The sequence below is a fragment of the Pongo pygmaeus genome, chromosome 1 (assembly GCF_028885625.2).
Source record: "Pongo pygmaeus isolate AG05252 chromosome 1, NHGRI_mPonPyg2-v2.0_pri, whole genome shotgun sequence".
NCBI lineage: Eukaryota > Metazoa > Chordata > Mammalia > Primates > Hominidae > Pongo > Pongo pygmaeus.
Window position 1 is genome coordinate 81,348,561 of NC_072373.2, and position 13,710 is coordinate 81,362,270.

A 13,710-nucleotide genomic window follows, 5' to 3' on the forward strand; every position below is an offset into this window, starting at 1 on the left:
AGTGCTGGGAGAAGATGGTGCTAAAAACAAAACTAAGCCTCACATAGCTGTTCAGCCCAGAGCCTCTCCCCCTCGCTTCAGTAACCATGATCATCAGAGAAAACTCCATGCCCCCCCCCACCCCACACACACACACAAGTTACTTGTTGCTTTATTCTCATGTATGACTGTCTTTCCCTTTCAAGACTATCTTGGTGCTTGATCTAGACTGAATACCATCTGGTAAATGTGCCATAGGCTAGGCAGACAGTGGGATTAATAGTGTGATTTTTCTCTGGCTCCACATTCCTTTAGGAAAGTGACTCTTAGCAATTGATGTGAATAAGGATCACCTGGAAAAATTTTTTTTAAATATAAATACCTGAGCACCCCTTGTGAGGTTGTGATTTAGCAGGCCTGGAGAAGAGCCAGAGTCTACATTTTAACAAACTTCACAGAGGCTGTAGATAGAATTGGTCTATGATCACAATTCTAAGAAACTTTAAGAACGACACTGATGAGAAATGGGAAATACTGTGTGCTTAAGAGATGACCAAAGGTTTCAAAAAATTTGAAAAGCCAAATCATCAACGAATGCATGGAATGGGTAATGAGCACATGAAAAGATGCTCAAAATCATGGATCATTAGAGAAGTAAAAATCACAACCACACTGAAATATCACTACAAACCTATTTGAATAGCTAAATTTTTTTTAATGGCAATTTTCTGGTAGTGGTGGGCAATGGTATCACCACTCTGGAAATCAGCTAGGTAGTTTCTTTTTTTTTTTCTGAGATGGAGTCTCGCTCTGTAGCCCAGGCTGGAGTGCAGTGGCACAATCTCGGCTCACTGCAAACTCCGCTCCCCGGGTTCACGCCATTCTCCTGTCTCAGCCTTCCAAGTAGCTGGGACTACAGGCGCCCACCACTAAGCCCGGCTAATTTTTTGTATTTTTAGTAGAGACGGGGTTTCACCATGTTAGCCAGGATGGTCTCGATCTCCTGACCTCATGATCCACCCGCCTCAGCCTCCCAAAGTGCTGGGATTACAAGCGTGAGCCACCACACCCAGCCTCAGTAGTTTGTTTTAAAGTCAAACATACATTACCTTCTGAACCAGCAATCCCACTCCTAGGTATTGATCCAAATGAAATAAAAATTTGTTCACACAAAAACCTATACATAGATGTTTATATCAACTCTATTTATAATGACTTTTATGTAATTCATTATACAAAATATAATGAATATAAAATTCATTATACAAAATATAATGAGTATAAAATTCAAAAACTGGAAACAACCCAAATGTCTTTCAACTGGTAAATGTATAAAGAATCTGTGGTACATCCATGCTATGGAATATTACTCAACAATAACAAGAAACAAAATACTAACACATACAATGAGATGTTGAATTTTAAAATGGATGAATCTTAAAAGCATTATGCTAAGTGAAAGATGGACATGAAAGGCTGCGTGTGGTATGATTCCATTTATTTGACATTCTGGAAAAGGCAAAACTATAGAGATAGAAAGTAAATCAGTGGTTACCAAGAGCTGGGTGTTTGGGAAGATTTGACTACAAAGTGATATAAGGGGATGTTTTGGATTGATGGAACTGTTCTAAGTCTTGATTAGGGTGCTGTCTATATTACTGTACATTAAGTATTTTAAAAGATGAATTAATTATATGTAAATTATAACTCAATGAAAAGAAAATTCAATGTGAGGGCAAAAATACTGAAGGCTAAATAGGGGGTTTATTTCGATTAAACCCATTACATTTTTGAGAGCAGAGCACAGTTTCTAGACTTGACTGGGTCTAATTTCAGGAGCATGGTAGAATGCTTAAGTGTAGAAATCATATCCAACTTATCTCCCCATGGGCCCATAGTACTTCCTTATGCAACTTATGAGTTCTCAGAGTAGCCCTGCAAACTGGTATTCCCACGCTTATACTCAAGGGTTAAAAAGTGTTGGGCTGACAACTTAAAAAAAAAAACAGGCATTCAGGCTTACAGAAATCTTAGATGGCTCTGTTACTTCAGTCTATGATTTCGGTATTTTGAAATCACTGTCTGGGTATTTGTGTGGCCTGGAAGGCTAGTTTGGAGAACAAATACAGGGGTTTGCTAGTAGCGGGTAGGGTAGGACAGAAAGGGGTGAGGTGCTGAAAGGTGAGGAACAAATATGCCACTAATCAGTGTTTTTCAAGTGAACATTTCTACAGGATGGAGCAGCAGTTGGCTTTTATAATCTACATACAAAGTTGTTCTTTCTCCAGGGAGCTTCTTAGACTTACATGCTGCTGGTATATTCCTAGAATTCCACCTTAAAACAAGCTGAATGTCCTTATGGCTGACATCTCAGCATGGAAAAGTTTTGCTTAAGCGATGACACACTGCAGTTGGATCCTTCTCACCCACATCTGGAAGCCACATGTCAGCGGCAGCTATATAAAACAGTCAGACCAGCAATCTTAGAGTGACATTGTTTGCCAAAATCCCAGGCAGCATGGACCTCAGTCTTCTCTGGGTACTTCTGCCCCTAGTCACCATGGCCTGGGGCCAGTATGGCGATTATGGGTACCCATACCAGCAGTATCATGACTACAGCGATGATGGGTGGGTAAATTTGAACCGGCAAGGCTTCAGCTACCAGTGTCCCCAGGGGCAGGTGATAGTGGCCGTGAGGAGCATCTTCAGCAAGAAGGAAGGTTCTGACAGACAATGGAACTACGCCTGCATGCCCACTCCACAGAGCCTCGGGGAACCCACGGAGTGCTGGTGGGAGGAGATCAACAGGGCTGGCATGGAATGGTAAGGGCCAGTCCCTGCACTGCACTGGGGCTGGGAACATCTCTGCATATCCCTCTTCCTGGGGGCTGCTAGACTCTCAAGGAATATCAGTAACCAAAGCCTGGGCAAATCCCCCCCCAAACCTCACCACTGCATGCTCTGGGTGGAGCAGGGCTGCTGCTGAGCAGACTACATTATAGGACAAAAACCTGGGATGGGGAGTGTCTGTGGGAGACAGACTCCTCTGTGGCTCTGTTCTTTCCAGAAGCTGTTCTACCTACTCTCAGTTTGGGCCAGGGGCTGGTGTAGGTCTGCGAGAAGGTTGCTTACCAGACTACCAAAAGATACGTACAGAAACTGAAAGTAAGAAACTTTATAGCAATTTAAACTTGCTGTGCCATCGGAATGGCATTTTTCTTTTTTAGAAATTTATTTTTACCATTTTACAAAAGTACTGGCCCACAGTAGTTTGGGAACAAGAAAAATAAACAATTGATCTCTCAGCACAGAGGGTTTGAGAACTATTGATTTAGAGCAAGTGAATGGAAAAGAGGGGACAAGGACATTTAGGCAAAGGAAAGTAGAATTAAATAGCTGTCTACTGCCTTGATTAAATGTGCTCTCTCAATTATGAGTACTGAGGTCCTTCTCTCTGCCTGAATTTAAAGTGGGTTTTATTGCTGGAAAATAGTTTACTAAAGGGTTTTGGAGAGAGGTGCTGTCTTCCCCTGACTGCATTCTGCCCTAAGCAGTGGCATGGAACTTTTTTGAGCTTGTACTTTTTTGTGGGGTGTGATTGTCTCAGCTGGGTCTCAGCCCAGGTGCTTGGTCAGGAGCTCATCCTAGTAGGCATTGACTGCTAGGCTGATTATTTACAACAGCCTAGATGGAGCCAGCACTCTGGGAGGCTTGGAGGAGAGAATGGAGGAGGCAGTCCAGGGAGGAGGAAGCCCACCTGGAGGGCTGCTGCATGTGCTATCTGTAGAGCAACCCAGATGCGTGGCAACAAGTATTTAGTGTAGTGGGGCTTGGAGGGGTCAAGCACAAAATCTGGCCAGGTGTGGTGGCTCACGCCTGTAATCCTAAGCACTTTGGGAGGCTGGGGAGGGAGGATCACTTAAGATCAAGAGTTCAAGACCAGCCTAGGGAACATAGCCAGACCCTATCTCTACAGAAAAAAAAAAATTAGCCCAGTGTAGTTGCATGCAGCCTGTGGTCCCAGTTACTCAGGAGGCTAAGGTAGGAGGATCACTTGAGCCTAGGGAGTCGAGGCTGCAGTGAGCCATGCTTGCGCCACTGTATTCCCTCCTGGGTGGCAGAGCAAGACCCTGTCTCAAAAAAAAAAAAAAAAAAAATTAGAAAAAAGAAAAAGCATAGAACCCTGGGGGACACAACCAGTAGAGAGGTGATGATGGGAAATCCAAGAGGAAGAAACACCGGTGGGTGGGGGAGCCAGGCAAGAGTGCGGGCCTTTAAGTAATAACAACAGCTACCATTTATTGAGTGCTTACCCTGAGCAGGCTCCATGCTAAATGCTTTATGTGGATCATCTCATGCAATGCTCAAAACAAGTGTATATGCCATTTATAGGTAGACAAATTGCAGTCTAGAGATCCAGTATTTCCTCGGCTAGAAAGCTGGGGTTTGGATCCACAGAGTCTTTGCTTCAAAGAATTTGGGCTTTGCCACAGTGCTGGGCTCCTGAGAGGCTGCTGCCTCCACCCAGCGTGGGGTCCCACCCGGCAGCTGACTCTGTCAGCAGAGCCAGTGCTACTGGAGCAGACTCAGGGCAGTTCTTCCTCCTGGAGAGGGTGGGGACTTGCAAGACCACAGCAGAAGCCCAGCCCCAGAGGGATGAGCCCTACTTGGTTACCAGGACTGTGGAGGGGCTCAGCCGGACTGTAGAAGGGGTGGGGAGAGGACTCACACAGGCAGCAGCAGGTGAGGGTGCTGGGGCTGTGGAGGCTGCTTGGACAGCCTTTGTGGGCCATTCTCATCCACCCCCATGGCCTCTGGTGAGCAGATTTAGTTATTCAAAACCCCTTTTGACAGATGCTGATTCAGAGACCAGGCTCGCCTTGATTGTGGTCTCCATGACTCCTCACAGGCAGGCCCACTGCCTAATGTGGAGCATGGCAATGATCTAATTACAACTGTCCCTCCAGTCCTCACCTCTCAGGAGCACCATCACATGGGTGCGACTCCTTTCTAACAGCCCTTTTTAGAGCCACAGTCAAGCAGCACTCAGCCATGGTTCCCCAAGCTGTAGAGGAAGAGCCCTAGGCTCTGAGTCAGGAGGCCTGGGTCTGGATCCTGGTTCTAATGACTTGTGGTGTGACCTTGGCCCCGATGCTCAGCCCTCCAGTCTCCCGCCTCATTTGGAAAGTGAGCAGTCAGGCTGCATGATCTCTGAAGGCTCCACAGAGCTGTGGCTCACCCCTGAAAACACTCTTGGCTTTTTCTTGCATTCTGTTGATCTTTGTGTTCATCCCTGCTAGAGAGAGAAGCCAAATGATGTTTAGTTTTAAACTTGCCAACTGTGTCTGGTTTGTCATGAACTCCCAAACTATTTGAAGAAAAGCAAAAGAGGAAGAAGGTGAAATAACATGATTTTATTTGGCCCGTGGGAGTCAAGGGAAAAGCTGAAAGGCGAGATACCTCTTCCACCTCCCCTTCCTCGTCATTTTTGGGTGTGCAGTGTCTAGTAATTTTGGTTTCCTTTCCTCCTTCCACCCTCTGTTGCCTCCTTCTCCCCCTCTACTAATCACAGGGTTGAAAATTCACAAACATGCAAAACAACTTCTTTACAATAAGATCCAGCTGCCCCAGGACTGACACAAATTACCCTGGAAGCACTTTTAAAAATGATTATGCCTTTGAGTTCAGGCTCCAGTCTCAGTGAAAAATCTGGAAGGAAAGGAATTGCTTATGGGCTGGGAAGCAATTACATCTTCACGTTGGCCACAGGCTTAGTCTGTTCTCAGGGAACAGTTGTTGATGGTTTTGTGCAATTGGGCTGTCTTGTATAATCAAATTAGCTTTCAGGTTTATTTTAAAAGAGGGGAGGAGTCTCGAACATAGGTTTGACAATAGCACATAGGATCTGCTAAAAAGAAAATCTTTCTAATCAAAGTGCCAGCTTTAAAAGGTGTTGCCATCATAGCTGAGTGGTCTGTGTTGCTGCCATTGATCACAGTTTCTCTGTTGAAAACCACCTCTTCAGGTGTCGGCTTCTGAAGTGTGGATGCTGGTCTCTGGCACTAACAACTGCCAGGAGGCCTTACCTGGGTCCCCATGAGTGGTATTTCGCCATCCCAGGGCATGCCTAGGTTGTTCTCAGGGAATCTGCTCTAACTTGGGTCAGCACAGGCTGTAGGGCACTGGGTCCTGTGTGGAATAAGATGAAGGTGAAATTTTCTAGTGAGATTGAGCTACTGTGTAGCGGAAGGAGCCCTGGGATTGGATGCAGGAAACCTGGAATCACAGCTCCTGCTCGTGTCTGTGACATTCGGTATCTCATTCTGGCAAAAAAGAAAGAAAAGAAAGAAAGAAGAAAGAGAGAAAGAGAGAGAGAGAAGGAAGGGAAGGAGGGAGGAAAGAAGGAAGGAAGGAAGGAAGGAAGGAAGAAAGGAAGGAAGGAAGGAAGGAAGAAAGGAAAAGACAAAGGAAAGGAAAGGAAGAAAAAGGAAGGTGTGACTCCCACCTCACAAGCTGTTACTTGTGTTACTGTGATACTTGTAGGATAAAGTATAAGAAAACTCTAAAGCAAATTGAAGTCTAAAACAAATGCCTAGCACATCATGGGCGGGTAGTAAAAGTTAAGTGAATCTGAAATTGATGTGGCTGATGTTGGGCAAGCCAGCTTTCCACGGAGTCTGAGTTCAGAGGAAAGGTGTTCCATTTATTGGCATCTACTTTTTACCCCGGGCTTCAAAGAATCTCAAGGAGAAGTTTTGGAGTGGCAGTTTGTGTTAGAGCTGAGTTTATGAATTCAATGACAAGCCACAGACTGGAGAAGAGGAGAAAGGAATCTATGCAACAGGGCTATGGCAGCATCGAGGTGCATTTGAAGGTGGATAGGCTGGGTGGGAACTCTGTTTTCCACGGTCGGACTATTTCCCTAATCTAAGCAAGACCAAGCCTCAGTGTAGTGCAGGGCAGTTGTCCTGAGTCATGGTTCTGAGTATTGAGTACTCACAGCGCCCACTTCCTCAGGGATGCTTTCCAAGACCACCTCCTTTCCCCACACATCTCGCTGTCTCCACTCCCTCAGCCTGCTTTGTTTCCTACAATGCCCTTGTCACTGCCTGGCATTTGTTTCTTGTTTTGTCTCCCTCACTAAAACATAAGCTTCATGAATACAGGGGCTTTGTCTCATTCACCACTGTATCCCCAGTGCCTAGAAGAGTGCTGGTACATAACAGATCCTCAATACATACGCAGTGAAAGACCAAATCAGCAGTCCAAACCCCAGCCGGTGACCCCACAGCCCTCCGCAAGGAGGCCTGCAGGTTTTCCCACAGGGGAACCATTTTGCTTATGTCTTTGATTCCCAATATTCCAGTGTCTATAGTAGGGGTTCCAACTGTATTGTTCACATCTCATTTTGATTTATTGCATTTACCAACATGCAGGATGGTCTTTCAAGATTTCTTAAGGATCGCTAAAACATGCACAGAGGATGGCTGACACACTTCGCCGCCGCAGAATGAAGTTTTTATCAGGTTTTCATTCTCTCAATAATCTTAAGGCCTCGATCAATTTCAAAAATTGAAAGTAAACTCTATTTCAAAAGCCATAAGGACTAAATGCTGCACAGTAACCTATCCTGGTTTGACATTTGTGGAAGAACTGATGAAATCCAAATTCTGGTGTTTGGTGTTATACCAGGGTTAATTTCTTAGCATTTCTTAGCATTCCTGGACACTCTAGAGTTATGAAAATTAACATTAGAGGAACCTGGGTGAAGAGTATACATGAATTTTGTGTGTTGTCTTTACAAGCATTCTGTAAATCTAAAATTACTTCAAAATAAAATTTAAAAAAATAAATATAAGGATGTGGCACAAACATAGTACGACAGAATCGTGGAATCCCAGCACTGGAGGGGGTCTTGGGCACAATCTAGAGCAACCTCCTTTCCTCACAGAATAGGAATAAAGGCCGTGAGACTGAAGCAATTAAAAACTGAATAAAAACATTGCTGTCAGGTTAGGAACTGTCATCCTCATTTTACAAAGGTAGATATAAATATCAGCAGAAGGGGAGAGATTGGTCATGGAGCGATTCTGTTTGGAATTAGGAGAGAAATCCATAACTTTACATAAGTGTAGGTTTTATGGCCCTAACCCTGATCTACATGGTGATTTATGATTTATAGAGTATACTTCATTTATATGTTCATTTGTTTATTCATTCACTACCAAATGCTTATTAGCACAAACTTTGCCAGGCCCCAGGAAGACGGAGATGAATAACATACAGTCTATCCCATGAGTTATTCAAAATCTAATATTGTTTGATCTTCACAACAGTATTGGAATCCAGGTGTTTCACATATGAGGAGGTTGCCCTTGCATGGCTAGCAGATGGCAGAGGGAGGACCTGAGCCAGCCAGCCTGATTCCACAGTGCTGTGGGTGATATGAAATGCTGATGTTATTTTTGTTCCTGGATAAAGCCATAGTGAGTGCTGACCTAAAAAAGATATCAAATCCATGTAAGGATGACTTCTGAGGGCAAGAAGGCTGAGTGTGGGAGAATACGGTCACGACAGATCTAGGATTCTTGCCATCTTTCCATCTAGGTCACTCTCCTAAGTGCTAAGAATCAATTGTCTGGGGGAACTTGAGCTCTGCAAAAATGGTTGTTGGCTGCTCTTGTAAGGATGGCAAAAGCTCACTCCTCCCAGAAGGGGATTTGTTTCTGTCTGGGAACCTGCAAGACACAATCTTCTTAATCAATAAGAGATTTCTGCAGAGTTAAGATACGTGTGTGTGTGTGTGTGTGTGTGTGTGTGTGTGTGTGTTTCTTTGAGGTATCTTGAAGTATTGAAAAGTTAATGAAGTTTAGAGTCAGAACAATTCTCAAAATGCAATCCCACTAACCCCACTACTACCTTTACTCAGGTCATCTCAACTCTGAAATAGTCAGCTTTCACATCTAAAACACACTTCCCTAGAACTGTTGTTGTGAGAATTAAATAAGATAATATGTGTACATTAACGTGTGTCCTTAGGGGAATTACTTATCTTCTCTAAACCTGAGTTTCCTTATACGTAAAATGGTGATCGTGGTGAGAAGCTCATTATTTGAGCCCATTTTATAGGATTGTTTTGATAATTAAAATAATTAATGCACACATAGTGCTAAGCACAATGCCTGGCACATTGCAAGTCCTTGATAAAGGTTATTTATTATTACTTTATCATGACTACTCTGTGGAAACTGAGACTCATGGAGACAAATATCACACAGTTGGCAAATTACAAAGCTGGAGTTGAAAACCAAATCGCTAGATTACAGAGCCTCTGAAATATATCATTTTGCTTTTGGAACATATAATTTAATCACAATCTATAAATATTATGTGTACATTATAAGTGTCTTGAATATTTATTACATTTTAATAGACATGGAGATAGCATTAGATCTCTTGGTTAAAAATATTATAATTGATATTCACAAACCCACATCAAATTTTCTGTGACGCTAACATAGCTCATGCAATCCCTGTGTGACCTGGAATTGCTCTCAAGACATAAATGCATCTCACAAGATAATCTAGATCTTCTCAGAGGCCTTAGGGGAAGCCTCTCCTGCCTGTATTTTTCCCAAAAAAAACTGAGGAATTTGTATTTTTGGAGGCATTCTCGCTCTGTCCTGTGCTAGGTCTTTCTATCCAGAGATGCTCTTCTGCAGGTCATTTCTGCTTCACTGTTAAAACCTTGTAGACAGACTAGCAGACTTCAAACCTGGATATGGAGAAGAGAGCAGAACTCTTACCTAGATGCAGGCAGGAAGAGAGCAGAATGTGTGCAACTTAACACTATTTAAAGAGACTGTTCATATCCCCACCATGTTGGCAGGAGGATGAGCAGTAAATGGTGCAGTGTTCAAAAACTTTGCATTGTAGCCCCATGAGGCTACTCAGTGACAGTATGTGTTAGGTGAAATGTGTGATGGTGATATCAACATGTCACAAGGAAGGAAAGTTAGTATGATTTGGAATTGTCAAGAAAGGAAGGATCTTTGAAGGAGGAGAGGCTTGGTATTGTCTTTTGTGCTCTGATATGTGCTTTCTGAGGCCCCTCTCTGTGTCCAATTGGAGAAGTTCAATCCTGACAATTTCCAATGTAGGCTCCAATATTTACTGAAAGTGATGTTTCATGACTAGGATATAGCCTGTCTTTCTATTAAATTACAGATATTTTTATCATCAAAGTAGTAATAACTACGACTTCCCCTGCCTTTCAATTATATACGTTGTGCCAGGTTCTGTGCTACACTTGACATATAGCATCTCTTTAGTTTTTGTGTAATACTGTCAGGTTAAGAACTGTCATCCTAGTTTTACAGAAGTAGGTATAAATATCAACAGACGGGGAGAGATGGGTCGTGGAACAATTCTGTTTGGAATTAGCAGAGAAATCCAGAACTTTAAAGGCTTCTTTTACTGGGCAAACTTGCCCCCAACTGGATTTGTCTCTGTCCCTTGCCACTTCACTGCTCCACCGTCCCCACCCACTCTCCTATTTCTCTGCTCCTCTGTCTTTGGTACCAGTCTACTTATTTCCAGTATCTGTATTATCATAGTGTCTACTTATCAGTACCAGTGTCTGGTAATTCTGCCTGTCCAATGTCATAGTGTTTACTTATCAGTACCAGTCTTCTGAAGAGATTCCAGACCAAATGCAGCATCAGGTATAGAGTAAGTTCTAATGAATATTTGTCAAAAGACTTAATGAACATTCTAAAATTCTGTGGGCCTTTTTATAAATGCCTGATAGCAACTCAAAGAATTATTCTGGGGAAAATAGAATTAACAAAAATCAAGGCTTTAGTCTAAAAGAAAGAAACTCTTTTGGTACTATTTAAGACCTCATCCACCTTTGGGGTGGGGAAGAAATTTGGGAGTGTTAAGGATGCTGTGCCACATGGAGTGAGCCACTGGTCTAGATCATGGGCAAAACTTCTCATAGTCCATCTCTGCAGTGGGGTTGGAAACTGGCTAACAGCCCTTGAAACGCCTGTGTGTCTGTGAAGCTGGGAAGAAAAAGACCAGCACAACCAGCCCATCTATTATCTATTTAATGGAATTCTGAGAGTTTTTGACCAAGATGGTGCTGCTTCCTTTTACCTTGTTCCTCACTTGACTCAACCCCACACCACACCACCTAAAGGCCAAACTTCTTAGCAAGTCCAACTTCTAAAATTGTATAGAGGGGTTCGCCAGCAAAACCAGACACTCACACACCTTGCAAATGCTCTGTAATTCTGCCTGTCCAATAGCTTTGGACTTGGTAAAGAATGCAGACAAGAAGAAGAAGTCCTGTCCAGCATACCAATCAGAGCTGTGGGACCATCTCGAAGAGATTTATTGTATTCCTTGAGAGCTCATGAACATGAGCTTTGACCTCAAATGAATCTGAGTTTGGGTCCTGGCTCTTCCAGTTACTATCTTGGCCAAGAGTTTTGTAGGCATTGTCACTGACTCCACACAGTGCCTTAGGTGAGGCTCCACAAAGCATGTAAAGGTCAGGGCTAGGACTAGAACTCATGTCTGCTGATTCCTCAACAAGGGCTCTCTCCCCTGCACCCCACTGCTTTTATGTTTTACTATTGCAGATACAGGAGAAAGTCTTCCATTTTAGCTTTCAGGGTGATGGCCCTGAGATAAATCATTTTCAGAAAGTCCACTTTCTCAGAATAGGTTCACAAATGTGTTTTCAGAGGAGAAGTAATTACCTTGTGACTTTCCTTCTAGAAAGCTTCCAGTGTCAGATGGAGCAGGGCTAACAATACTCCAGTTTCTGAAACTGAAATTGAACCTCAGCCTTCAAAGAGGTGGTAAGAAAAAAAAAAAGTTTGTCTTCTCTGATGGGAAGGAGAGTCTTGTAAGTAAGGTACCAGTGCCCTCCTGCTCTAAGGAAATAGTCTTATTTCCTTAGAGCTGCGGTCATGTCATACAATTTACCAGGATATTAGCCATTGTATTGGTGACTTTTAGGAACTCCTCACTCACATCCATGAAGGGGCCTGAAATTCCCTCCAAGTAGTTTCCCTCCAAGTATTTTCCCTCCAAGCAGAATAGAGCATTGAGCCACTGCTCTGTTCTCCAGGCCATTCAGGATCAACAACCAGGTGCTGTGAAGTGAGTCAGAGCGTTAGTCATTTGACCGCTACCCATCTCTTTTTAAATTGAGTTTGAGTAACTTTAGCAATGCAATCCCCGCCAGTTCCCCAGTCCTGTTCCATGTAGAAGTTGCCTCTCTTCTCACCTAGCTCTGTGTTTGTAATCCTGCAGCTATGGCCAGTGTTTAGGTGAGTCTTGTTAAATAAGGAGGTTTGTTAAAAGTGAAAATGAGAGGAATGGAGGAGAGGAATGCCCAAAGCTATATTTATTTTGCCCCCTCATCATGGAGCTGTAGGGAGAAGATGGAAGCAAGAAAAGGGATCGCTCACCCAAGATCCACGTAAACTACTTGGAGGGAGTTTCAGGGCCCTTAATGGAATTGAGTGATGAGCTCTTAAATGTCAATTCTGCCTTCAATAATGGGACATAGTCCGGTCACTCATTCAGTCCCTCATTCTTCTATTAAACATTTGCTGGACAACAATGTCAGACACTGCATGGAGTACTACTTCCTGAGAGTGGTAAGGCATACTAAAGTACCTGTGCTCCAAAGTGGGTGGCTAGGACATCCAACCTCATTGAGCTTTGTTTTAGGGAAACAGCAGCTCAGGGAGGGCCTACGAATCCACCGGTGTTTCACTGATTGGAGACAAGGGAGCCAAGGGACAGCTTTTACAAAGCAGACTCATAATTACTGTGTAGACTAAATGTAAGTATAATGACACGAATAAGCAATTTATTAATCCCAGGAATTTTACATGCATTGTCTTATTTGGTCTTCACAATAACTTTAATACATATGTGCTATTATTACACCCATTTTACAGATGAGGAAACTGAGGCTATTAGAGGGCATGAAGCCTGCCCAGATGACACAGCTAAGAACAATGGAGCTGTCCAGCAGCATAGCCAATGCTCTTAGCCACTCTACTATCTGCTCCCCACAGTATGAAAAGGTACCCCTACAAAGATCCGGCTCTGGAAGGAATGCTTTCACATACCAAACTCCTGAACAGGCTCACTCTACCAAAATGTGAAGGCAATCAAACCAAAGCTGGAGGAGGAGAGTTATGTTTGGTTATCTAACTTTCACTATATGTTCTTAGGCTCTGAGCCCGTGGGGTCCAAATAATCTTCACAGGGCAGAGTTATCTGAGGTGGTGTGTGAGAAAGTGACACACGCTTCCCGTACAGGCACTGGGGCCAGCAGCCTGGCCAACAGCTGGCAGGGAATTTGTGGAACTCGGACTGCCTTCAGAACTGGTACTCCATGAAACAGTTCAGCTTATCTTCCTACGTTTATTTTTACTTAGGGGAACTTACCCCCATGGGAGCTCTGTCCTCTATAGGAGTCTGAGTACACAAGACAAGCCAAAACAATGGAACAACAGCTCCGTGGAAACCACAGCCCAGCTCAGTTCTGAAAGGGCTTCATTTTAGAGGAAGGCAGCATTTTAGTGATGGTAGGAGAACAGGTCACAGAGAGCACTAGCTTGTGGCAACCTCTTTTTGGACACACATGAGTTTTGCTTATGATTCTGAGAGCTTCATATTGAAATTACCTCTCACCTACTT

The 13,710-nt window shown here is 43.5% G+C and overlaps 1 protein-coding gene across 1 annotated transcript in view; it reads left to right on the forward strand.

Annotated features, from left to right (window-relative positions):
• Window positions 1-2,388: 2,388 nt before the first annotated feature.
• Window positions 2,389-13,710, forward strand: part of DPT (dermatopontin) — a 32,110-nt gene continuing 20,788 nt past the window's right edge. The window contains exon 1 of the mRNA XM_054456413.2: window positions 2,389-2,802. Coding sequence (XP_054312388.1) covers window positions 2,498-2,802 — 305 coding nt within the window. The 5' untranslated portion in view covers window positions 2,389-2,497. The remainder of the gene's footprint in view (window positions 2,803-13,710) is intronic.